Here is a 25,987-nt window from a genome sequence, read left to right as displayed (position 1 = left end):
TCACTCTCCCTCTTCTCTTTCCCATCTCTCTCTCTCTCCCTCATCTCTTTCCCATCTCTCTCTCTCCCTCATCTCTTTCCCATCTCTCACTCTCCCTCTTCTCTTTCCCATCTCTCTCTCCCTCTCTTCAACTATCTATTTCACATCTCTCTCCCTCTATTCCCTATCTTTTCCCATCTCTCTCTCTCCCTCTCTTCCCCATCTCTCTCTCCCTCTCTTCCCCATCTCTCTCTCCCTCTCTTTCCCATCTCTCTCTCTCCCTCTCTTTCCCATCTCTCTCTCTCTCCCTCTCTTCCCCATCTCTTTCCCATCTCTCTCCCTCTATTCCCTATCTCTTTCCCATCTCTCCCTCTCTCTCCCTCTCTTTCCCATCTCTCTCTCCCTCTCTTTCCCATCTCTCTCTCCCTCTCTTTCCCATCTCTTTCTCTCCCTCTCTTTCCCATCTCTCTCTCTCCCTCTCTTCCCTATCTCTTTCCCATCTCTCTCTCCCTCTCTTCCCCATCTCTCTATCTCCCTATCTCTTTCCCATCTCTCTCTCTCTCCTTCTCTTCCCTATCTCTTTACAATCTCTCTCTCTCCCTCTTTCCCATCTCTCTCTCTCCCACTCTTCCCTATCTCTTTCCCATCTCTCTCCCTCTATTCCCTATCTTTTTCCCATCTCTCTCCCTCTATTCCCTATCTCTTTCCCATCTCTCTCCCTCTCTTCCCTATCTCTTTCCCATCTCTCTCCCTCTATTCCCTATCTTTTTTTCCCCATCTCTCTCTCTCCCTCGCTTCCCCATCTCTCTTTCCCATCTCTCTCTCTCCCTCTCTTTCCCATCTCTCTCTCTCTCCCTCTCTTCCCTATCTCTTTCCCATCTCTTTCTCTCCCTCTCTTTCCCATCTCTCTCTCCCTCTCTTCCCTATCTCTTTCCCATCTCTCTCTCTCCCTCTATTCCCTATCTCTTTCCCATCTCTCTCTCTCCCTCTCTTCCCTATCTCTTTCCCATCTCTCTCTCCCTCTCTTTCCCATCTCTCTCTCCCTCTTCCCCATCTCTCTCTCCCTCTCTTCCCCATCTCCCTCTCCCTCTCTTCCCCATCTCTCTCCCTCTCTTTCCCATCTCTCTCTCCCTCTCTTCCCTATCTCTTTCCCATCTCTCTCTCTCCCTCTCTTACCCATCTCTCTCTCCCTCTCTTTCCCATCTCTCTCTCTCCCTCTCTTCCCTATCTATTTCCCATCTCTCTCTCTCCCTCTCTTTCCCATCTCTCTCTCTCCCTCTCTTCCCTATCTCTTTCCCATCTCTCTCCCTCTCCCTCTATTCCCTATCTCTTTCCCATCTCTCTCTCTCCCTCTCTTCCCTATCTCTTTCCCATCTCTCTCTCTCCCTCTCTTCCCCATCTCTCTCTCCCTCTCTTAATTACCCTGAGAGCTGAATGTAGCACATGATTGTGTTATTGTCAGAGAATCAAAGCAAGCCTCTGCTGCCTATCCATCACCCTGAACTTCTCTCCCTCAGCCAGGGAAAGCGAGCTGCAATATAGGGCCGTAAGAAACACAGTCGCACACTCCAGAAAGTGGGAGAGCAGATGGATGTTGGATGGGGGACATATATTCACATTTCTAGGATGTGTACCATGCACCGATGGCTACGTTAGCGATCACGCCCGCTAGCCCGCTAGCAAATTAATTGCCATCCACACAAAAGTAGGGGAACTGTTCCACGCTTATGTACTTTTCATTATAGCTCCCGCGCCTCAATGGAGGCTTTGTAATATTTCCTGCCAGGATAAAGTGACAGAGGAAGAAGAGGATTCGGGGGAAAATGTGTATAATATGTGCTCACCTCGCCTTCGCCTTAGCGCTTCTCTTAATTTGTCTTAATTTGCCCTCTTTGAGGAGTGCTTAGCCTATTCTGAACGAAGCACGGTGCTATGAATGACTAAACCCATGGGGGGGAAATACAATAGTGAGAGACGCACACATAAACACACATGCTGAGAAATACATACCCATACATACACTTAGCCCATACACGTCCACAAAAACAATGGTTTACTGCAACAATATGTGACAATTATACGCATCCACGCAGACACTATTCAGTACTATAGAATACAAACATGGAACAAACAAGCACACACGTTTATGTTGTGTTCTTGTTTTCCAACTATTTCTTTGGCATGGGCAGACGTGGTTATCAAATTAGAGAACATTCCAGCCAAATGTATCACATATTTCTTTTATAAGGAGACGGTGTCCACAGCCAAAATGAACTGCTGCCACCACACAAGAACACATGGCATCACAGTAGATACCAAACCAATTCTTTAATATAGATATATCTAGCGTTGCATATTAAAGCATCACTATGAGTATCGTTGCATATCAGATTATTTCTGAGGATCGATATGAAATTGCATGTGAAAGCATTAGCATAACATATTCAACCATTACTATGAGGATCTGTATAGCATACTAACGTATTTCTATAATAATCCATATATGGCATTGCATATTAAATGATTTACATGATAATCCATATGGCATCACATATTAAAACATTTAGTGCATTAGTGCATTAGTGCATAAGCACTGCATATTGAAGCATTGAGGATCCATACTGTATAGCTTTGCATATTAAAGCATTATCATTGAATATCAACTACTTATATGGGGATCTATATTTATTTTGCATATGGAAGCATACCATATTATCAACCACTTCTATGAGAATATATGAGACCTGGGATGTTGGGTGTGTCAGACAGTGAATGTAATCCAATACCGATTTTTGGATGACCAAAAAATCCGATACCGATTAATCGGCCGATTTTGTAACGGTTTTCATTGTGTGAAGGAGAGTCGGACCAAAATGCAGCGTGTAGATTGCGATCCATGTTTAATGAACAAACGTAACACGAATCTAAATACAAACACTACAAAACAATAAACGTAATGAAAACCTAAACAGCCTAATACTGGTGCACATACACACAGAACAAGGAACAAAGACACTAAGGACAATCACCCACGACAAACTCAAAGAATATGGCTGCCTAAATATGGTTCCCAATCAGAGACAACGATAAACACCTGCCTCTGATTGAGAACCACTTCAGACAGCCATAGACTTAACCAGAACACCCCACTAGCTACAATCCCAAAACATACACACCACATAAACAAACCCATGCCACACCCTGGCCTGAACAAATAAATGAAGATAAACACAAAATACTTCGACCAGGGCGTGACAGATTTTTAAAAATGTATTTGTATTAATGACAATTACAACAATACTGAATGAACACTTATTGATGTATTATATTAAGATAAAATAAAATTCATTTAGCCACAAATAAATAATGAAACGTTCAATGTTCAATTTGGTTTAAATAATGCAAAAACAGAGTTTTGGGGAAGAAAGTAAAAGTGCAATATGTGCCATGTAAGAAAGCTAACGTTTCAGTTCCTTGCTCAGAACATGAGAACATATGAAAGCTGGTGGTTCCTTTTAACATGAGTCTTCAATATTCCCAGGCATGAACTTTTAGGTTGTAGTTATTATAGGAATTATAGGACTATTTCCATATATACCATTTGTAATTCATATACCTTTGACTATTGGATGATCTTATAGGCACTTTAGTATTGCCAGTGTAACAGTATAGCTTCCATCCCTCTCCTCGCTCCTACCTGGGCTCGAACAAGCAACACATCAACAACAGCCACCCTCGAAGCAGCGTTACCCATGCAGAGCAAGGGAAACAACTACTAGAAGGCTCAGAGCTAGTGATGTTTGAAACGCTATTAGCGCGCACCCTGCTAACTAGCTAGCCATTTCACATCGGTTACACCAGCCTAATCTCGGGAGTATGATAGGCTTGAAGTCATAAATAGAGCAATGCTTGAAGCATTGCGAAGAACTGCTGGCAAAACGCACTAAAGTGCTGTTTGAATTAATGCTTACGAGTCTGCTGGTGCCTACCATCGCTCAGTCAGACTGCTCTATCAAATCATAAACTTAATTATAACATAATGACACACAGAAATACGAGCCTTAGGTCATTAATATGGTTGAATCCGGAAACTATCATCTCGAAAACAAAATGTTTATTCTTTCAGTGAAATACTGAACCGTTCAGTATTTTATCTAACGGGTGGCATCCATAAGTCTAAATATTCCTGTTACATTGCACAACCTTCAATGTTATGTCATAATTACGTACAATTCTGGCAAATTAGTTCGCAATGAGCCAGGCGGCCCAAACTGTTGCATATACCCTGACAACAAAATTTCACCCGGTTAATATTGCCTGCTAACCTGGATTTCTTTTAGCTAAATATGCAGGTTTAAAAATATATACTTATGTGTATTGATTTTAAGAAAGGCATTGATGTTTATGGTTGGGTACACGTTGGAGCAACGACAGTGCTTTTTCGCAAATGCGCACCGCATCGATTATATGCAACGCAGGACACGCTAGATAAACTAGTAATATCATCAACCATGTGTAGTTATAACTAGTGATTATGATTGATTGATTGATTGTTTTTATAAGATAATGCTAGCTAGCAACTTAACTTGGCTTCTTACTGCATTTGCGTAACAGGCAGGCTCCTCGTTAGGCAGGTGGTTAGAGCGTTGGACTAGTTAACTATAAGTTTGCAAGATTGAATGCCCGAGGTGACAAGGTAAAATGTGTCGTTCTGCCCCTGAACAAGGTAGTTAACCCACCGTTCCTAGGCCGTCATTGAAAATAAGAATGTGTTCTTAACTGACCTGCCTAGTTAAATAGGTGTAAAAACAAAACTTGAAATCGGCCCTAATTAATGGGCCATTCCGATTAATTGGTCGACCTCTACAATGGAGACCAATGCTATGGTCAGAGGAGAGGACAGCATTTGACTACTGGGAGAAGGGAGAGAATGGAGGTGAGGTGGAATTTCAATCTGCAGAGCCCAGTGTAGTGAGAATGGCCTTGATGACACCAATCTCCTGTCCACCAGCTCACCACTGGGTTAATCCAATCCACTGGGGTTACATAGATACACACACACACACACACACACAAATGCATGCACATACACACACACACAACCACATGAATGAATACACACACACATTACATATACATACACCCTCTGCTCTGCACTTCTGTGTCCTGTTCACTAATGAAGGGCCCTCTGAAGGGCTGTAGCGCTGGGGAGTGGAATGGGCTTTAGCTAATGATATCATTAAAGGGCGACAGTGCTGGCCACGGCAAAGGCTGTGTGTGTGTGTGTGTGTGTGTGTGTGTGTGTGTGTGTGTGTGTGTGTGTGTGTGTGTGTGTGTGTGTGTGTGTGTGTGTGTGTGTGTGTGTGTGTGTGTGTGTGTGTGTGTGTGTGTGTGTGTGTGTGTGTGTGTGTGTGTGTGTGTGTGTGTGTGTGCGCACGTTACTATATCTGTTCGAAGTAAGAAAAGGAACATTGTAGCCTTGCATATAATTGAAGAAAGAGCAAGTATTTTGCGTCACTGTGACTGTGATCAGTGCTGATTTTTGTTCCTCTCTCTCAGCTGGCCACTTCAAACCATATACCACACTGCCAGCTAGCACGGCTAGGATAGAACTATACTAGCTACCAGGGACACATCCCTAACCCTTCCTTTGACCCTTTGATGTTTCGCAGATCTGTAAGGAACAACCACAGAGTTTCTAAACCCAGAGGTGCAGCATTGCACCGGGAATGCTTACGAAGCAGACTCAGCAGACCAGGCCAGGGATTGGGGTTTGAGAAGCCAATGAGAGAAGTGAAACATTCTTCCTTAGTTGTTAATTTTCTCGACTTATAAAGACACAACTTAGATTCGGGGCCAATGTCTTAAGTAGTTCAACATGTTATTACTCCAACTTCGTGAAAGTGACAAACTGACATTTTCATTTTCATCTAAAACATCTTTATAGTGAAGAAGTGCCTTTGATTTGACGACATGGACATGGTCAGTTCGGCGAGAGACGGTTTTTAGACACGATGACATGTTTCTGCGCATGAGCTTAGCTAGCCAACATCGCCTACAGGCGTGATCGGGGAATTCTATTGGAGAAGCAGTTTCTACTTATCTTCATACTAGACTATCTTTGGTGCAACCTATCTAAACCAACCGGTAGAGCTGTCCCCAACAACAACAAACATTTTGGTCGACCGAGTTCTTTAGACCAATCAATTTGCCTGAATGTTTAAACTTGTTTTTCCATATATAGACAGACACACCGTATGTGTTTGAATAAAATCAACTACATACGCACTGTGCTTGAATGATGTTTTAAGCACCCGATTTGATGAAATAATGAAGACAAACAAATGACTCCAGAAAGACCCCGATGACCACACTGTGTAAAAAACAAATGGCAGTGAGTGTCTGTGTGTCTGTGTGACCGGCGCACGTTGTCTCGCTCTCCTCCCTACTGCAGCGAAAAGCCACCACAGCACAGCAACTGTCCATGCTGAAGCAGTAGCATCATTTCGCCATTTAATTTCTTACTTGTTTCTGACTGAAAAGTTCTGTTACCGTAATCCCTAATTGTTTCTGAAAAACATTTCCTATTCCCTCAACCCTTGCTCTCTTTACGTGAAACATGTAAGCATCGCATGTGACCAATAGGGCCTATAGCCTATCATAATCACATCAATAAATTGGTTATAACAAACTCCGAACACAGTAATGTCGACAGCAAAATGGAAGCGGAGGAAGCGAAAAAGGACCTCGAAACGTGGGGAATGTTTACTGGTTGCTCAGGAGGGAAAGGGGAAGTCAGATCTACTGGAGATCCAGAAAAAGGAGGGTATAGGAGCAAGCATTATGTGGGTATTATGTGTGCTTTTAGATTACAATATTATGATTTTTCTGACCATTTGGAACAGTGTAAACAACACTGAATAAATAAGTGTACCAGAGTCTGTTCTAACAAAATAAATATATACACTAACTTTCAAAAGTTTGGGGTCACAGAAATGTCCTTGTTTTTGAAAGAAAAGCACATTTTTTGTCCATTAAAATAACATCAAATTGATCAGAAATACAGTGTAGACTTTGTTAATGTTGGAAATTACTATTGTAGCTGGAAACGGCAGATCTTTAATGGAATATCTCCATAGGCGTACAGAGGCCCATTATCAGCAACCATCTAATGGCACATTGTGTTAACTAATCTAAGTTCATAATTTTAAAAGGCTAATTGATCATTAGAAAACCCTTTTGCAATTATGTTAGCACAGCTGAAAACTGTTATCCTGATGAAAGAAGCAATAAAACAGACCTTCTTTAGACTAGTTGAGTGTCTGGAGCATCAGCATTTGCGGGTTCGATTACAAGCTCAAACTATGAACTACTCCCTTCACAGAACAGCGCAAACTGGCCCTAACCAGAATAGAAAGAGGAATGGGTGGCCCCGGTGCACAACTGAGCAAGAGGCCAAGTACATTAGAGTGACTAGTTTGAGAAACAGACGCCACAAAAGTCCTCAACTGACAGCTTCAATAAATAGTACCCGCAAAACACCAGTCTCAACATCAACAGTGAAGAGGCGACTCCGGGATGCTGGCCTTCTAGGTGTTGTCTGTGTTCTTTTGCCCATATTTTCTTTTTATTGGCCAGTCTGAGATATTACTTTTTCTTTGCAACTCTGCCTAGAAGACCAGCTTCCCACAGTTGCCTCTTCACTGTTGACGTTGAGGCTGGTGTTTTGCGGGTACTATTTAATGAAGCTGCCAGTTGAGGAAATCAAATCCAATTTTATTTGTCACATGCGCCGAATACAACAGGTTTAGACCTTACAGTGAAATGCTTACTTATAAGCCCTTAACCAACAATGCAGTTTTAAGAAAAATACCTAAGGAAAAATAAGAAATAAAAGGAAGAAATAATTCAAATAACAATAACAAGGCTATATACAGGGGGTACCGGTACAGTGTCAATGTGAGGGGGCACCAGTTAGTCGAGGTAATTGAGGTAATATATACTTGTAGCTAGAGTTATTCTTTTACTTTAGATGTGTGTGTATTGTTGTGAATTGTTAGATATGACTGCACTGTTGGAGCTAGGAACACAAGCATTTGCTACACCCGCAATAACATCTACTAAATATGTGTATGTGACCAATAACATTTGATTTGATTTGTGCACCATAAAACCATTAAAAAAATACAATAATTGCAACTGCTCGACTAAAGACATCTCTGTCGATCAACAGTCTATCGACCAAACAATCGCACAGTCAATTAAATGGGGTCAGCCCTATCATTAGGACATTCTAACATCGAGGGGATAGGGAGAAAGTGCAAGAGTAAGGAGCGATTTGGGACTGTCTCTATATGTCTCTCTCTCTCTCTCTCTCCTGTCACAAACACAGAACCCCTATCCCTCTTCTCTTCCCTTTCTCACTCTCATTCACACACACTATCCACCTCCTCAGTCAATCCCTCTCTCTCCCATCTCCTTCCCTCTTTCTCTCTTGGCTCTAGCAGGGCCGTGGTGGGGTGGTAGGGGGCTCCGGAGAAGCTGCCAATGGGAGTGCCCCCACTCTCAGACAGGTTTTTCCACAGTGTAGGGAACAGATGGAGCAGCCCCACATACTCACTCACTTGCTCACACACACAATCACACCCGCGCATACACGCACAAGCCATTTCCTTCCCCTTCTAGGAGAGAGGACAGAGTGCAGGGGGGTAGAGAAAGAGAGAGAGAGACCCCATGTTAACGACAGAGAGCCATGTAATACGAACTACGAACTTCCCTTTTTTTAATGCCTTCTCAAGTCAGTTAGTTAACAAACACACACACACAATAATTCAATAATGATGTTCCTTGGAAGGTGGAATTCACTCAGGCACACTGTGACGCACACACATACACACACGGAAGCTGCACTATAGTACATGTTGCTTTGCTCTTTGACAAGCGGAAGAGATGTCAACCCACAGCATAATTAGCGGGTGCCCTGGTCCCAGGCAGCGTTTCCATGCAGATGCCTCTGAGTGACAGGAATGAGAGAATGACAGAGCGAGAGAAAGAGAGAGCAAGAGAGAGTGAGATGGAGAGAGAGAGTGAGAGAGGGGGAGAGAGAGACAGATACTCTTTCTCATTACCTTCTGTGCTAACAAAGTGCTTCACTTTAAATAAAGCAGGGAGCAGCTATGCAATGGCCTGGAATGAGCAGTTGATACGGACTGTGCGTTAGTATGTGAGCATAAATTGTGTGTGTGTGTCTGTTCATGTGTACACAGAGGAAGGATTTCAGTGTAGTGCCAATGGGAGGATGTGAACGCTAGGGTCTTGACAGGATCAACATTGTGTCACACACACACACACACACACACACACACACACACACACACACACACACACACACACACACACACACACACACACACACACACACACACACACACACACACACACACACACACACACACACACACACACACACACACACACATAAATGCAGGGACACGCACAACTGCAAATGTATGTGTGCACAGGCACATACGCATGCACAAACACACACAGACTCCTACCCCTACACACACCCCTCCACTGCTAGCTGCTCAGCGGCGAGACAGGATAGTCAAACGTGAAAGTTTCCACTGACTACTGGTGTGTGTTAAGAGTCTCAGCTGCAACTCTGACATATTGCACATTGGGGGAACACAACAGCCTGTAGTGTAGCAGAGAGATGGTACTGGGCGCCCAGAACCTTTGTGTGTGTAATGGTATGTTTAGTTAACTGGAACAGAGCCAAAAACCAATCGCTGATCCACCATCCCCCCTAGAATACAAACACTGCATGTTGGTGTGTATGTTTATGTGTGTGGGGGGTGTATGGGTGAAAATCCCCTCCTGTGTGTCTGTGTGGTATCAACTCAACAGTCAGGTGTGAGGCGAGATATTCGATATGGAAGATTGAAAAAAAAAACTATCTTCTCTCTCCGTCTCCCCCTCTTTCTCTGAACTCACTGACAAGCCCTTCCACATATCACACCTCTCCCTCCTCCCCCACCCCTCCCCCCGGCACCCTACAATCATTAGCCCAAATCACAGGCAACTAAGCCTGATTACTCTAGCATATTATGCTAACTTATCAACAGGGATATCGTCAGGGAGAATTAGACAGACGAGCGCTAACTGCTGCCAATGGCGTTTACAGGGGTGGACTAGCGGCGGTGCTAACTTAACTAATGCGCTACAGATGGAGAATGTCAAAGAGAGTATATAGGCTATGCGCTGATGACGTGGAGTCCATTTGCATGAAGTGTGACATTGTATCACTTTATTGTTGATGAATGGAAGTGGAGGCTGGGGAGAGAGTGAGGAATAGTGCTTGTTGGAGAGATTTTCTGTCATGTGCGTTAGCTTGAGTCGCATATATAATGTAATCCGTATGCGACTCACATGGTAAGAGGGCTTCTACGTATAGGAAGATTAGCATTGGAGATGGCTGAGGTTCATAATCGTGAAAGGAGATTCTGTATGGCAAGACTGATTGACAGAAAAAGAGAGGGAGGGGGAAGGTGAGAGAGGGAGAGAAATAGAGAGGATTGATTGGTAGGTGGGAAATATAGCAAGCGAGTTGACGTCCTAGTTTTTGAGTGCCCTCGGGGCCTCGCTACCCATAATGCATGCCTTCACCACGACAGCAGGGTGGGTCAGACACATAATGCATGCCTCCACCCCTCCTTCGCTCTTCCCTCGTTATTTCACACTATAATTTCTCTCTTCGTCACTCTCCCTCTTTCAGTCTGTCATTTTCTGATACACTCCCTCTCGTTCTCTGTCCGCCTCTCTCACCTCTCTCTCCTCCCTCTCTCCTCCCTCCACATCTCTCTCCTCCATTCCCTCCTACTCTGGTTCTGGTTATTTCTCACCTCCTGCCCCATATAGATAGAGTACACACTACAGATGAAGAGCCGTCACATTGACACTCATTAAACTTCACGAGGTGGGTTGGGCTGCCGTCTGCCATCGCTCAGCCATCACTCAGCTAACACGCACAATTCAAGGGGTCAAACTATTCCATATGAGTCAGGGAGGGGCCTGACGTCCAGAGAGGGAACATGTCGCCATGAATACTGTATGAGTGTGTTTTGGGGGTGGAGGTTGCCATGGAGACAGGTTGTCGGGGATGGGGGGTCTCTCAGCTTCCCAGCTAGTCCTGCGTGTCTCATGGAGCCCTCGAACTGTCTGGCTGGGAAAGGGTGGGCGGTGGCAGTGGTAATGGAAGATATAAACATATCATGTAACGCACCCAACGAAGGAGGGGGAAGCGGTTTAGAATGGAGGGAGGAAACGTTTGGCGTCACCCTCAACTCTCGGCCTACTTATGGAGCCGTGTGCATGTGCTTTACAGCGAGCACGCAAATTGCCACCCGAAACGAACACCATTATCGCACCACCTCCGCAACTCTATTCTCAATGACCAATCCTTACTACGACGCGATTGTGGCCAACACTACAATTAATCAAGAAAAACCTCTCATGTGGTGTCATTCAGCTACATTGCTAACTGCTAATAGATTGCATTGGAACGCTTGCATTAGACCGTGTTACTAACCAGACATTACATGATTGTTAAGGCCTCTAGTGTTATAAATAGTCCTGTGTTCCCAGGCTGTTTTTTTGTGAGCGTGTGAAGGAACACCTAATAGCTGGGTGGCCACCCGCCTGCACACTTAACACAGTGCGTAATGACAAGGGCGCTATGCGCGGTCACACCAGCCCATCACTTAGGCTGTCATTAAAATGAATGGGGCAACGGGACCCCGGTGGTCTGCCCTGTGTGTGTATGTGCGCGCGCGCGTGCGTGTGTCAGAAACAATACACAGGCAGTGTGAAAACAGCAAAGGGGCGGCAGAAATTCTCACGACAAGTATGTAGACAGCTAGAAGACACACTTAAGGGCTAATGAAATGGTGTTTACATAGCTGACTGACGTCAATGTAAGGTAGCACTTGCCAGCTAGGACCTCGCTAGACCCTTTCTTCCGCAAAGTGTTGGCCTCAGTCATTATAAGCCACTAGTACAGAGACCGCTGGACTTCTCTTCTCTCTTCAAATTCAATAGGGGGGTTGGGGGGGGGTTCTCTCCACAACAACAAAAGCCAGTGACCCATCCTGCACACCTCCGCTGCATTCTTGTCCTCTCTCTCTCTCTCTCTCTCTCTCTGCCACTCCCTTTATCATTCATCTTCCATCCCGTTTCACCAAGAGCTCTTCCAGTGGATACACCCGCCCGCCCGCCCGCACCCGCTTCAATAATTGACACATCTTTCACCGCTTTGCCTATAAATAGTCTGATCAACTCAACCATTACTTTAACAGTGCATAGGGAAGCAGCCATTTCTCAGAATACAAGAATTCTTCATCCCAAACGCTGGCTCAAGAGATTTCCTCTCATTTTTCAGTCCTGGTGTTTCTGGTTTTCAGAACTGAACGGCTAACTAATGTCCATAGGTAGCACCTTCCTTCTTTCTATTATTTGTTTTGGTTTCTTCGCGAAGCCGCCTGTACATGTCAATATACAGGTGTGACAGATCGTCCCATGTGTGCGACATATGACGTTACACCTGTGTTATTACTAAGGTGGCACTTCCTGTTGTTGCAGCTAGTCATCTGGAGGTGGGGAACATATAGTCTACAGACACCATCATGTATGGTGTGCGTTTGTTTGTGTCTAATGCTCATCTCTGAGGCAGAACCCATTACACACTCCCCGTCCTTCCCTCAGTGGCCATAGTGTCAGTGCAAAACAAACAGCAAACAAATCAACATGGAGGGAAATTGAGGTCCATTACTGCCATTTCAGGCCCATTTTTCGGGCCACCGTGCTGCCAGTCTGAAAAGTGTGAGGGGGGTTAGAGTTAAAGCAGATTGTGTGGTTTCAGTGTGTTACGTTAAGTTGATGCTCCCCGCCATTATGGGAATTGGGCTAATTACCCTATGCAGCGTGTGTGTGTGTGTGTGTGTGTGAGAGAGACACAGAGAAAGTGTGTGTGTGTATGAGAGAGAGACACAGAGAAAGTGTGTGTGTGAGAGAGAGACACAGAGATATTGTATGTGTGTGTGCATGAGAGTGTGGGAGAGCGAGATGGGGTTAGGAGGCTGGCGGCGAGTGAGTGTGTGGTGTCCCTACAGGCTTCTCCTCTCATTAAAACTTTAATAACAGAGTGTTCGAGTAGACAAACACTTCCAACCACAAAACCACAAAGGAGGCTTGAGGTTTTCAGAATACAGGGCTTAATGCTTCCTAAGTATTATTTGGTGTATATCCCATTATATAACCCCTGGTCTAGAAACAGTTATGAATGTTTGCTGTCTCCTTGTGACATGGGTGTGTTATGGTAGTTACATATAGATGTGGGAAAGCTTCTCATGGTCTTTGATCAAATCAAATCAAAAGTATGTATATAGCCCTTCTTACATCAGCTGATATCTCAAAGTGCTGTACAGAAATGGTGATTCTATCTATAATATGCTTATGCCTGCCTGCCTGCCTGTCTGTCTGCGTGTGTGTTTGTTTTTGAGCACACGCTCATGTGTGTGTGTGTGTGTGTGTGTGTGTGTGTGAGCGTGTACGTGCGTGTTTGTCTATACCAACATGTCATTTGCCCCCTGCTTTTAGCTATTGTTTTCTTGTGGCAATTGACCTTAGGACTTTCAAAGACAAGGATTTGCGTCAGAGCTGTGCTGGAGAGTCCTTGGCATTTGAAACAGAATTGAAATGGGTTTGAGAGGAAGATATTGTACAACAATATAACAGATTAGTAGTGTTAACTTAATGGACTTGGGCCTGCTATTGTGGGAATTCAGGCGAGTCCAACCAGAATGTGACAAGTGTATGAAGGAATCGGGTGTTAATCGACGCGAGCATACGATTGAGATGGCACATGAACGCTGACAGGAATTAACCAGTCGACGACCACGTGAAGATGAATTTGCAGAATGGCGGAGCAATTACACAACTGAAAAGGCATGATGTGCCTGAAGGAGAAGAAACAATAACAAAACACTCCTGATTGAGATGTTTGAGTTTGACATCCCTAACCTGTCACACAAGTTGAAAAAAAAAGGAAATAGTAAGAAATACTAGCAAGGTGTTGCAGTCGGGCCAAAACCTTGTCCACTCGATTCAAACACATTGATAATATTGAGAGACACATTCAATATGAGATTGGGCTAATTAATTGCTCTCAGTTGTTTTCCAATAGCAGACGTGTATAAAGATTGTCGGTCCCATGTGCTTACCACAAATGCCTTGTTTGCTAAGTTCGCCGTATTACACAGTGCTCTCCGTTACTCTTTTTTCATATGGGCATTACCACAGTATTCATGACCCCAATTTTAGATCCTAGACGGCGGCAATAAAAAAAAAAGAGAAAGTAAATTGTGCTGATTTATTGGCACATTTAACTTGTGGGTTTCAAAACTGTGAGTAGTGCTAAAACAATGACGTCCGCCATATCTGTCATGTCCATTAGGGGAGAGGTGACAATGTAATTAGAGAAGAGAGGGGAGGGCGAGAAACAGAAAGAAAAGGAACAGAAAGAAAAGAGGAGCTAGGGAAGATTTTATTTCTCCCTTTTCTCCCGTATAGAAGAGGTACCACCACGAGTGTCCAAACCATTTCCCCCCAACAACTCTATCTGGCTACCTTGACCTCCACACTGGTGAAGCAGTTAGTCTTAGGCCCTGCCCTGGGCAGACAAGCCCTGAGGGCCACGGCAGAGAATAGGGGATGATGAGAGAGGGAGGGGAAGAGGATGGAGGTGATGATGAAAGGGAAGGTTTGGAGAGAGGGGGAGCAGCCGAGTGAGGGGGAATTTCAATTCGGTCAATTCTCCGTCACCGGCATGTGAATATAGACACACTAGTGTAGTGAATATGGAAGAGTGACATAAACGGTGCTGACTGACAGAGCCAGTATGACTGAAGATGTCAGACATCCCGAGCCCATCGCTTGATAAGGAGCCTGCTCCTCAGTGAAATAAAGGAAAATATTACCGCTACTCAATGACTATGTCTCCAGTCATGTCCAGCACATTTGGAAGGTATTCAGACGCCTTGACTTTTTCCACATTTTGTTACATTACAGCCGTGTTCTAAAATGGATTAAATAGTTTTTTTGCACTGTCAACTGTGGGGCCTTATATCGACATGTGTGTGCCTTTCCAAATCCTGTCCAATCAATTGAATTTACAACAGTTGGACAACAATCAAGCTGTAGGAACATCTCAAGGATGATCAATGGAAACAGAATGAACCTGAGCTCAATTTCGAGTCCCATAGCAAAGGGTCTGAATAAATATGTCAATATAGTATTTCTGTTTTTTATTTTTAAAACATTTGCTAAAATATCGAGAGAAAGAAAAATGTTTTATTTAATCCATTTTATAACACATCTGTAGCGTAACAAAATGTGTGAAAAGTGAAGAGGTCTGAATACTTTCCGAATGCGCTGTAAATATATAATACTGTTGATTTCTTATCTCACTTTTCTCTCACTCTCTCATCCCCTTTTAAACACACACACACACACACACACCCAGCGCCCTGGAGTCCTTCCTCAGGTGAGCTCGTTATTTCAGGACCTGCAGACGCACCGTTTTGTCCTGCCCTCCCCAGAGCACCTCAGGGGGCCAGGGAGTTCAGCCATGACTAATTGACGGGACTTAAACCTGTGTTTGTTGCTTTGCTTTCCACACACACACACACACACATTAACGAATACGATTACAAACACACACCCACCTAGTGGGTCGTCACAGGGAGAGAGTGACTCCACGCTCCATGGGAGGTGTCAGGGGTTTGTGTGTGTTGAGACGTGCTCGGAGATAGCTGAGTGAGCTCAGAAAGACAGCTGGAAGCGATCACTCCTGTCAAGACACCAAGGGATTTCTCATGGCTAATATACTAAACTGCACATGTGTGGTGTGGTATGGTGTGTACGTGAATGTGTGTGCATGCGGGTATGTAACGAGACCCCTTACACAAGAGGCCTTGTTCTTCAGGATTTCCTCTGTACATTTGTATGTTTTATAGTCTATTGCAACATGAGTTTACACTTACATGAAACATTAGCATTGTATGTGTGCTGAGTGTCTGTATATGTGTGTGTGGTCTTTCTTACTGTGCATGTAGTTTATACCAAGAGATCACGTGACAGTGGCTACAGCTCACGAGGTAGGTCAATACTGACAGAGAACCTGACAAAAGGGCATTGTTAGGATGTAGCTAGCTCTGAGGGGTTCGTGTCTGACGTTAGTATTCAAAAACGTATGAGGGAAAAAAAAAGTATAGGCCTATTTTAATACTGAAAAGGCTTTAAAAAAATAAATGTAAATATCCATGTGACATTGTTACATACAAGGATATACCATGAAATCTCAAATGATTAACTTAATATAAAACAACGTAAATTTCAATGTCGTTTATATAACGTGACCACCATGAAAAGACCGGGTGCCTTCAGGTGTGTAGCTTGTTGTTTATGTTGGCCAATCAAAGCCGCAAAGCCTCAACGTTAAATCAAACGTTATTAGTCACATGGTTCATAAACAACAGATGTGGACGACGGCCCTTCCCAATGCAGAGAAAATATAAAAATATTAAATAAAATAAAACACGTAATAATGCAATTAATAATAGATACGCAATGTGCAGCAAGTGGAAATTAAAAACTGAGAAGCGGGATACCACAAGCAAACACCAGGTAGACTGTTGGTTTTATCAGAATGGGCTTGGGGAGAAAGCACAGCATGTGGCATCAATTAGCCTAGCTTGCTAGAGCTGGCTAGTTTCTAGGTTACTCCAGTCAAGAAAGCCACTGTTGTATGGGATGATAATAAATAATATTATGGCTGCTACAAGTTAGCCAGTCTTGGCTGTTGCCGAAGTGCCTTGGCTGCGTCTCTCTCTCGCCTCTCCGTCTGCTCGCTCCCATCTGATCACACACCGGCCTCTCCGCAGCTGCAGCAACAGAGTGTCAACCTCTTTTCCTTGCGCAGCCGTGCTCAGGTAAAAAAAAACACGTAATAAAAAAAATGCATGGATTTATAATATCCGAATATCCACCTAAAATTAATGATAGTATTTGAAGAGTGAAATTATTTCAAACCCACATCCCTAACACAGTCGCGCGTGCGCGCACTCACACAAACACCCAAAGAGGCCATCTTCACAACAGCTGCCCACCCTCACCCGTCAACTGTAAACACTCTCGTACACAGACTCTATAACTACCTACAACAGCCCCCCCCCACCCCCAAAAAAATCTCCCTTCGAACTCTCCACCTTTTCCCAGCTGCTCCTCTCTGCTCTCTTCCACTGACACCGACAGTCACTGCTATCATTATGCATCTGGATGCGAGGTTCTCCGGGAGTCGCATGGACGCACTGGCATACAAAACAGCCCCTATTTGTTCCATTTCAATTAAACAATCCAAGGTATATCATTAAAAGGAAAAAAATGTGTGAAAAACATTACATTAAAAGAAACAGGTGTGAAGAAAGAAAAGTAGAAAGAACCCCCCACACCCACCCACCATATCTCCTCTGTCCCTCAAAACATCTTTGCTCTCCTATTTTCTCTCCCCCTCTCCTATTCTCTTGCTCTCTTATTTCCTCTCTTTCCCCATGTCTCTCGTTTCCTTCCTTGTGATAGGAAGCCTTCTAGCACCTTAAAACTCATTAAAACCAAGGCAGATGCAGTAGCATCAGCATGCAATATGTTCCACGCACAAGCTATTTGAAAGGGAATCAGTGTTGTTTTTATCCCATAGTGAAAGTAGAGAAGACATACAGGCAGGCATGCTGAAACACATACATCAGGATCCCCCAGAGGGACAGTGTGCAGGCCTATGTGGGTCTGCGGGTGTGTCTCCATTGTCACAGAGCTGGTCGGTGTAAATGGTGTCAGTGGCACATTGGCTGAGAGCCTTGCATGTTGTAATTGTGTGCAGTGGTGCGGGGAACATACATCAAACAAGCCAATGAAAGGAGGAAGTGGTTGGGTTGACTATACAAATGAGATGTATTGACCACAAATGGTGTTTGTGTGTGATGTATGTTCGTCAGTTGCAATGTATACACACACCTCAACTCATCTATAAACTTGACATACAGGAACCATAGAAGAAGATGCCACAGGCTGGCTTCGCTTGGTAAACAATCTCTTTCCTCAGTGTGTGTGAGAGTGTGTGTCTCTGGGTTACTACTCAGACTAGGATGGGCAGTCTGCATTTTGGGATTAGGGGAGAGATTTATGGTTTCCTGGAGTCTGGATGCCTCACACTCTCCATCATCCATGTACTGCTACAGGCTCCTCTGAGAGACCATTTGAATACAACTGCCAGGCTGTTTGGCCTTAGTGTAGCAGTGCACTGGTCTGTCTCCCTCCCTCTCTCTCACACACACATTAACACACACTGGTGCGAGGCCCTCTGACTGAGAGATGTGTGTGTGCGTCAGTCTTTTACTGGTGTGGTAAATATCAAAGTACACACAGCACTCTTCAGGTTAGACAGAGGTGGAAAGTCTAAGGTTGACAAGCCTTTAAACTCCCAACTGATCACAATAAAAGGCAAACTTATCCAATACAAATGCACTTATTCGCATGTAATAAAAAGTCTACGCACTCGTTCGAAGAGCAGATACACTTGGAACAGATGCGATGTAAAATGCTTCAGTAGGTGCAATTTTCTATAAAGAAAACATTGACTGGGGAAGACCCTCATTTTGTAACGCGATATATTTACTACTTGTTAAAAAGTAAATGGCGAGAGCGGTAAGCCATGTCTATTTCCTCACATAACGAGTCACAATTAAACGATAGTAAAAACCTGTCCATCACTCCCCCCCGCCCAGCTTAAGTCTAACAATGAGTCACTAAATTAATTCATTGAATAATTCACTGAGTTAATGAGTGTAAATGAACGACATGCCGATTCAATGGGACAGAACAGCCCCTCTCTGAACCAAACGCAAAGAACATAAGAGTCATTTATAGAAATATGAACCGTTTCACGCACTAATTGCAATGGATAAAGGACTATGATGGGGACATCGAACCCGCGCGCGCCACAATCCATCGGTCTACTATTAGATTATTGGGAGTAAAATCGGCTCCTTTGAATGGCCAATTCATTAATTAGATTGAAGAAATTAATCCCGAACCTACATTTCTCACCAATGTATCCCCCTATTCAAAGATAGCATGCAGTCGATTTATCACATCCCTCTTTTCTTTGCAAGGTTGTAGTTATGAGAAATAATAAGGTCATTAATATGGTTGAATCCGGAAACTATCATCTCGAAAACAAAACGTTTATTCTTTCAGTGAAATACTGAACCGTTCAGTATTTTATCTAACGGGTGGCATCCATAAGTCTAAATATTCCTGTTACACTGCACAACCTTCAATGTTATGTCATAATTACGTACAATTCTGGCAAATTAGGCGGCCCAAACTGTTGCACACTTTAAAATGTGCACTGACTCTGCGTGCAATGAACGCAAGAGAAGTGACACAATTTCTCCTGGTTAATATTGCCTGCTAACCTGGATTTCTTTAAGCTAAATATGCAGGTTTAAAAATATATACTTCTGTGTATTGATTTTAAGAAAGGCATTGATGTTTATGGTTTGGTACACATTGGAGCAACAACAGTCCTTTTTCAGGAATATGCACCGCATCGATTATATGCAACACAGGATGTGTAGTTAACTAGTGATTATGATTGATTGATTGTTTTTTATAAGATAAGTTTAATGCTAGCTAGCAACTTATCTTGGCATACTGCATTCGCGTAACAGGCAGGCTCCTCATGGAGTGCAATGTAATCAGGTGGTTAGAGCGTTGGACTAGTTAACTGTAAGGTTGCAAGATTGAATCCCCGAGCTGACAAGGTAAAAATCTGTCATTCTGCCCCTGAACAAGGCAGTTAACCCACCGTTCCTAGGTCGTCATTGCCATCAATGTGTTCTTAACTGACTTGCCTAGTTAAATAAGATTAAATAAAGTTGTAAAAATAAAATTAAAATAAAATCGGCCAAATCAATGTCCAGAAATACCGATTTCCGATTGTTATGAAAACTTGAAATCGCCCCTAATTAATCGGCCAATCCGATTAATCGGTAGACCTCTAATCAAGACTCTACAGAATGCTCGCAGATATACACTGAACAAAAATATAAACGCAACATGTAAAGTGTTGGCCCTATGCTTCAATAAAAAAAATCGCAGAAACGTTCCATACGCACAAAAAGCTTATTTTTCTCACGTTTTCCATCCCTTTTAGTGAGCATTTCTCCTTTGCCAAGATAATCCATCTACCTGACAGGTGTGACATATCAAGAAGCTGATTAAACAGCATGATCATTACACAGGTGCACCTTGTGCTGGGGATAATAAAAAGCCACTTTAAAATGTGCAGTTTTGTTACACAACACAATGCCACAGATGTCTCAAGTTTTGAAGGAGCGTACAATTGGCATGCTGACTGCAGGAATGTCCACCAGAGCTGTTTCCAGGGAATTGTGGGGGGGGGCTGCTGAGGAGTATTTCTGTCTGTAATAAAACTATTTTGCACTGAAAAACCCATTCTGACTGGCTCCCCAGTGAGTGGGCCTGACTGCCTAGTGGGTGGGTCTATACTCCAAGGCCCACACACGGCTGCACCAGTCATGTGAAATCCATAGATTAGGGCCTAATTAATTAATTTCAATTGACTGGTTTTCTTTACATAAACTGTAGCTCAGTAAAATCTTTGAAATTGTTGCATGTTGCGTTTATATATTTGTTCAGTATAGTTCCAATTATGAAGGGGCCTTAACGAGTACAATAATAGTTCTACATAACTACGAATAAGTAGTACATAGAGTGGACAGTCGTAAAATCTTCCGTTACCAATCTGATTGGGAATGGGTCGACTTTGTGCCATATGAACTGTACGATAGGTCAAGAGACACCTGAGAAGGATAGCCTACTGCTGTTCATTTGGACATTTCTATTGTGGATAATAGCTTCCTGTATTTCAAACTTCAGCTATGATAGGGATATCAGGGTTAGCCTAGCTGTCTGTTGTCCAGAGATCCAACCCCATCACTGTCAGGAGTTAATCTGCTCACTGTCTTGACATGCTACAACACCTCCATACACTGACTGTTCGTGGTGGTTTCGCAAGGGCAAGGCAAGCTTGAGCGGGCCGATATTTCTGGGCATGTCAAAACGCCCCAGCCGTCAGCATTAACAATTACTCTGGCCAAGGAATCAGGAACAAACCAACTCAGCGGTCAATCCCTGCCAGTCTACGCGTGTTCCCTTTGACCCACATATTTTCCCGGCTCTTCTTTCTCCGCGCACAGATCAATACTCGGCGGCGCATCACACCTCTGCTCATTGAGGCTGTATGGGAGCCTTGTCAGACAGTCTGACGAGTGCAGACAGGCGGAATGTCAAAATGCACCCAATTTGTTTCTCCTGGTTGCCGCTTCCCGTCGAGCTCTGCGTGTGTACGGCGAGATGCTTACGCAAGCATCTGCTGACTCCACAAAAGTACAGAGGAGAGGCATACTTTCCGGGGGAGAGAAGTACAGAGTGCAGGTTTGGGTTTAGATGCGTCTGTATACTTTTGGAGGGCAACAAACCTTGCCCTGATGATGTCAAGGCAAATAAACACGAGACTAGAGCTAGCCTGCACTGCTGCTTCTCGTCGAGGGCTAGGAATGACAGGCCAATCTCGTTTCTCACAGAGCAAAATGCCAATCCGTGAGAGAGAGGAGCGTTTACAGTCCTGGTACCTTTGATATCTTGATATGAGCCCATTCTCAGCCCCACCTCCACCCAAAAAAGATTAGGTAGATTTTTTGGATTTAATTAAGATAAGCGACTAGTCATAATGAATTCTGCCTCTCTTTCTGAGTGAGGCATACTGTAAAGAACATAGGGAAAGCATCGACTGAATAAATTACAGCCAGTTTGGATGAATGTAGCTGTGCCATCATCGTATCATCTACCATGGTACCATTACATTATAACAGTACATGACCCATGCATTATTGCAGCAGGGTCATGATGTCATATCTATGGGAGAAAGCAATTAGCTAACTCATTGGAAAGAAGAACCAGACATGGGGGTGGGATGGGATCAGTTATTTTTGCTGTGTGGAGTTTGTTGTGTAGAGTTTGTGGAGAGTGTGGGGGGTAGACTCTTTGAAAGCTGCTGCAGAGAAAGTTTTGGCACATCTTTTAAGAGGAAGAAGTGTTCTGGGAAGTGTGTAAGTAAGCCCACAAGCACTTTCCCGTTCGTCGCAGAAACCCTCCCAGTCCTAGATCAAATCACTTTTCAATTCAAACATCTATTATGTCTGCTGGTACGGAGTATCCTCCGGGGGACACTTTCTGTGACAAACGCCAGATTGAAGGATTCACAGCCGGTGTATTCATTACAGCCAGGAGAGGAGGTGTGGGAGACAGCTAGCTACCACGGAGACAAACCCGACTGGAGGTAGCTCAGGTTTCCCATTTGGATCCTTGTTTTTGTCTTCGTGGCCCAATTTAGCCCAGATTTAACCATGTCTGTTCACCTACGGCTGTGAGTAAAAGCTCTCTCACTCACCTGTTAGTTATCACTTAACTTGAGAGTACAATTGACTCTACTTAAATCTGACTGACAGGAGTGTCAAAACGAATTCCAGGACTGAACCAACTGGTTCTCTACCTGTTGGAGTCACACTGGCTCCTCAGGATTGATACACACACTATCACATAGAACAGGACAATTCCACGATAACAGAACGATGCTTGGACTCCGATTTTTGCAAAGTTTAACAAACCATGCAACTCTATGCACAAGGCCAAAGTTGAACAATTTCCACATAACATGTTACAAAATCGCATTTACTTGAAGAATAGTTCAGATGCTAAATTTGGTACAGTAACACAATAACGGCACAAACGGTCATTCGGTTACCAAACTTTGCATCTGCACTGTTCTTCCAGTTAAGATCAATACCACATAATAGCCATTATAGCAATCGGACTGTGAAAGAGGAAACTTACATTATGCTTAATGTGTAAATATTGCAATGACCAGAGGCAGAGAACCAGAGAAGTGTGTGTGTATACAATATGTAAATTGCTCTCATCATTAACATTAAACTGACAACCTTGCAAAAGGCCGCTGGCTCAATGCAATAGAACTGACCCCTCACCAAAGTCCAACCCGTGTGGTTCTGCCTTGAACAACGGACTGAGACTTTGCTCTCTTGTTGCTGGGCAAAATGCTGTCACAACGGTCTTATTATTGTCTGGAGATGACAGGCAATAATGACTGTGGACTGAGTGCAGAGACTGGCACTTTAAGCCGCAGCAGAGAGACTAATTAGAGGGTGCTTTGTGACTTTGTCACTTTTCGGCTGGTGATTAGCACTCATTTATTGGGTGGAATCTGCCGTCTAATTGTAGGTGGTGCAAGCCACAAATACTGTGCAAGTGCTCTCGACTCGTGCTGCAAAGACAGCAGATCATCAGTGTCTCCCTATAGACTTTCTAGATCTGCTCACCCCCCCCCCCCCCTCCCCCCCAAAAAACACTTCTCTCCATCTCTTCTCGCTAACAAGAATAAATCATCTGCCCAAAAACAAGTTCAGAGACTAAGAGGATATTTTAAAAGTCTGCAGATTCTTTAGTATATCTCTCTGATTTTGGTTAATTAAGTATGTGGAAGTGTGTCCTTGGAACTGAGGACAAGTTCAGTAGAATAGCCCTCCTTTGTAGAACAGATTTGACTAATGGAGGCGCTGTATAAGAGCCTTGGTAGGCTACCACCATGTCCCCATGGCACAACATTCAGCTAGTAGTAGTTGAGGGGCTAGTGTATTTGGGCCATCTCTAATTGGCCCACTAATCTAACCAGCAACTAAATGATCCGCAGAAACGTTGTCCCTCAGGGCTAACTGGAGACTGCAGATGTCTACTGCTGCTCTTCTATGTTTGGATCAAAAAAACAATGCTGTTCTGTTGACTGAGAGCCTACAGGACTATTGGAAATGTAATTATGGGCCAGCAGCAGAGCCTTTTAAACGCTTGACTAGTGCAGAAACAAACGTCCTTCAGACAAGCCAAAACTTGAATACGTGGGAAATGGGCACCACTGCGATCGATAAAAGCCACCATTTTTGGAGGGAAAATGGAGAGATGTACTATATTGCTTCGCTGACTGCACTCAGTTTCTCACCGGCACGTACTTGACTTGGCTCGGTGACACTATTTATTTCAACAACAAACAAACGGAGAATCTCCACTCGTCGCGAGCGCAAATCATTTATTGAAGCAATCTCATGTCATTAAAAAGTAAACAAATATCTGTGGCGGATCGTGATGCCGTGTGATTGGACCTTTGGAGCACCTCACTTTGATTAAAGGAGTTGAAAAATAAAACCAGAGATGTCTCTCTCCTCTCCCCAGGTGTTAAGGTGAGGGTGAAGTTGAGTAATGCTCCAATCAAGCTCAATTGCTCGGCAGGTGCAGACCACGGACACCCATTTCGCATTGACAAAAGCCATTGTCGTGGCTCGGCGAGGCCATCATATTCATCGTCTAAAGCCACTCTAAATGGATACATTTGAACACAACAGCGCCCTTTCTCAAAAACAGCTTTTGCAAATGTGCTGACCTATGAAGAGAGTGATTGAGCAATTATCGGACAGAGTCGTTGAGCCCCCAGAGGTGCCTTTTGTTCACAGCTTCAGTAGATAGGGGCTCAGATCATTATCAGCATTCTGCCTGTTGTTTTTCTTACAACCTTTGGCTTGGTAGCACCCCCCCCCCCCCCCACACTGTGAGGATAAGGCTACACCTCCCAGCAATACCAGGAGTACACCTCAACTGTCTGTCTGTCTGTCTGTCTGTCTGTCAGAAATCTGGGGGCTACCAAACAGTGCTTCATGTGTTTGCTGCCATCATAAATATTCATGACCGAGCCAGAAACCAGCTGTTTCCTTCCAATTAAAGAGTGTAGAGATCCGCCATTTGCCAATAAATTGTTGCTGTTTAATTAATGACTCTCGTCGCTCGCCCGCCAAACAACTGAAACAATAGCCCTGCACAGAGTACAGAGATTGCCATCTGTGGAATTAGGCCCGGAAAGCATGGTGGATAACAAGGCTGGGCATAGTGGAAAAACTGGAGCCTCCGTGTATCCTTGGCCTACATCTAGGGGGTGTGAGGAGTGACGTTTTGAATGGGGAAGGAGGGAAGATTACTAGCATTACTGAATCGTGAGGCTGGAGATGCAGTAGTCTGGTAGAAGCTACTGCACAGCTGTGACTGGGCTTAAAGGTGATGAGAACAATCAAGTCATCATCAATGGCCATATGGGGGAAAGGTGGAGGTGGTGATGCAAACTAAAAGCATCAGGACTCAGAGAGGTGAAGAATACAGAGAGCAGCTCTGAGGTAATTATTTGTCGGGGAGCCAAAACTATGCAGTCAATCGGTGAAGGTAGGGTAGAGTGAGAATTGTCAGAGGACTTACCATCAGGAGGCTGGGCCGGCGTGAAGTGAACAGGTTTGTCTGGAGGAGATAAAAGAGAGAGAGTTAGAAATGGGTTTTTAGTTAAGGCGAGATTCAAGGACTTTCCCATGGGGTGAACCCCAGTAATTGAGTTGCTCCAGCAAAAAGCAGAGAAGAAGATTCTCCTCTGGCTTGGGTATATCAAACAGGCTCTAATAGAGTATCTGAGGGATGGAGAGGCTCAATAGAGCCAGCTCATCAGAATTAATCGATTTTCATGATAGATGTACAATTGTTGATGGATATTTACAATTTTAATGGTCCATTCAATTCGCAAACCACACCTGACACCTATGAAAGCATCCGATAATTGGTATATTGTGAAAAACATACTCAGGTTTTGTTTCATTATTATCTTGGTTACCACTTTCATGGACTTTTTTTTTATACCTCAAATAAGCCT

The 25,987-nt window shown here is 43.9% G+C and overlaps 1 protein-coding gene across 1 annotated transcript in view; it reads right to left on the bottom strand.

Moving 5' to 3' along the window:
- LOC124031853 (agrin-like) overlaps positions 1-25,987 on the bottom strand; it is a 298,853-nt gene that overhangs the window by 129,000 nt on the left and 143,866 nt on the right. The window contains 1 exon segment of the mRNA XM_046343616.1: positions 25,546-25,584. Within this exon segment, the coding sequence (XP_046199572.1) occupies positions 25,546-25,584 (39 nt within the window).

Source organism: Oncorhynchus gorbuscha, linkage group LG03 (assembly GCF_021184085.1).
Source record: "Oncorhynchus gorbuscha isolate QuinsamMale2020 ecotype Even-year linkage group LG03, OgorEven_v1.0, whole genome shotgun sequence".
Lineage (NCBI taxonomy): Eukaryota > Metazoa > Chordata > Actinopteri > Salmoniformes > Salmonidae > Oncorhynchus > Oncorhynchus gorbuscha.
This window is presented reverse-complemented; position numbering and strand designations above follow the sequence as displayed.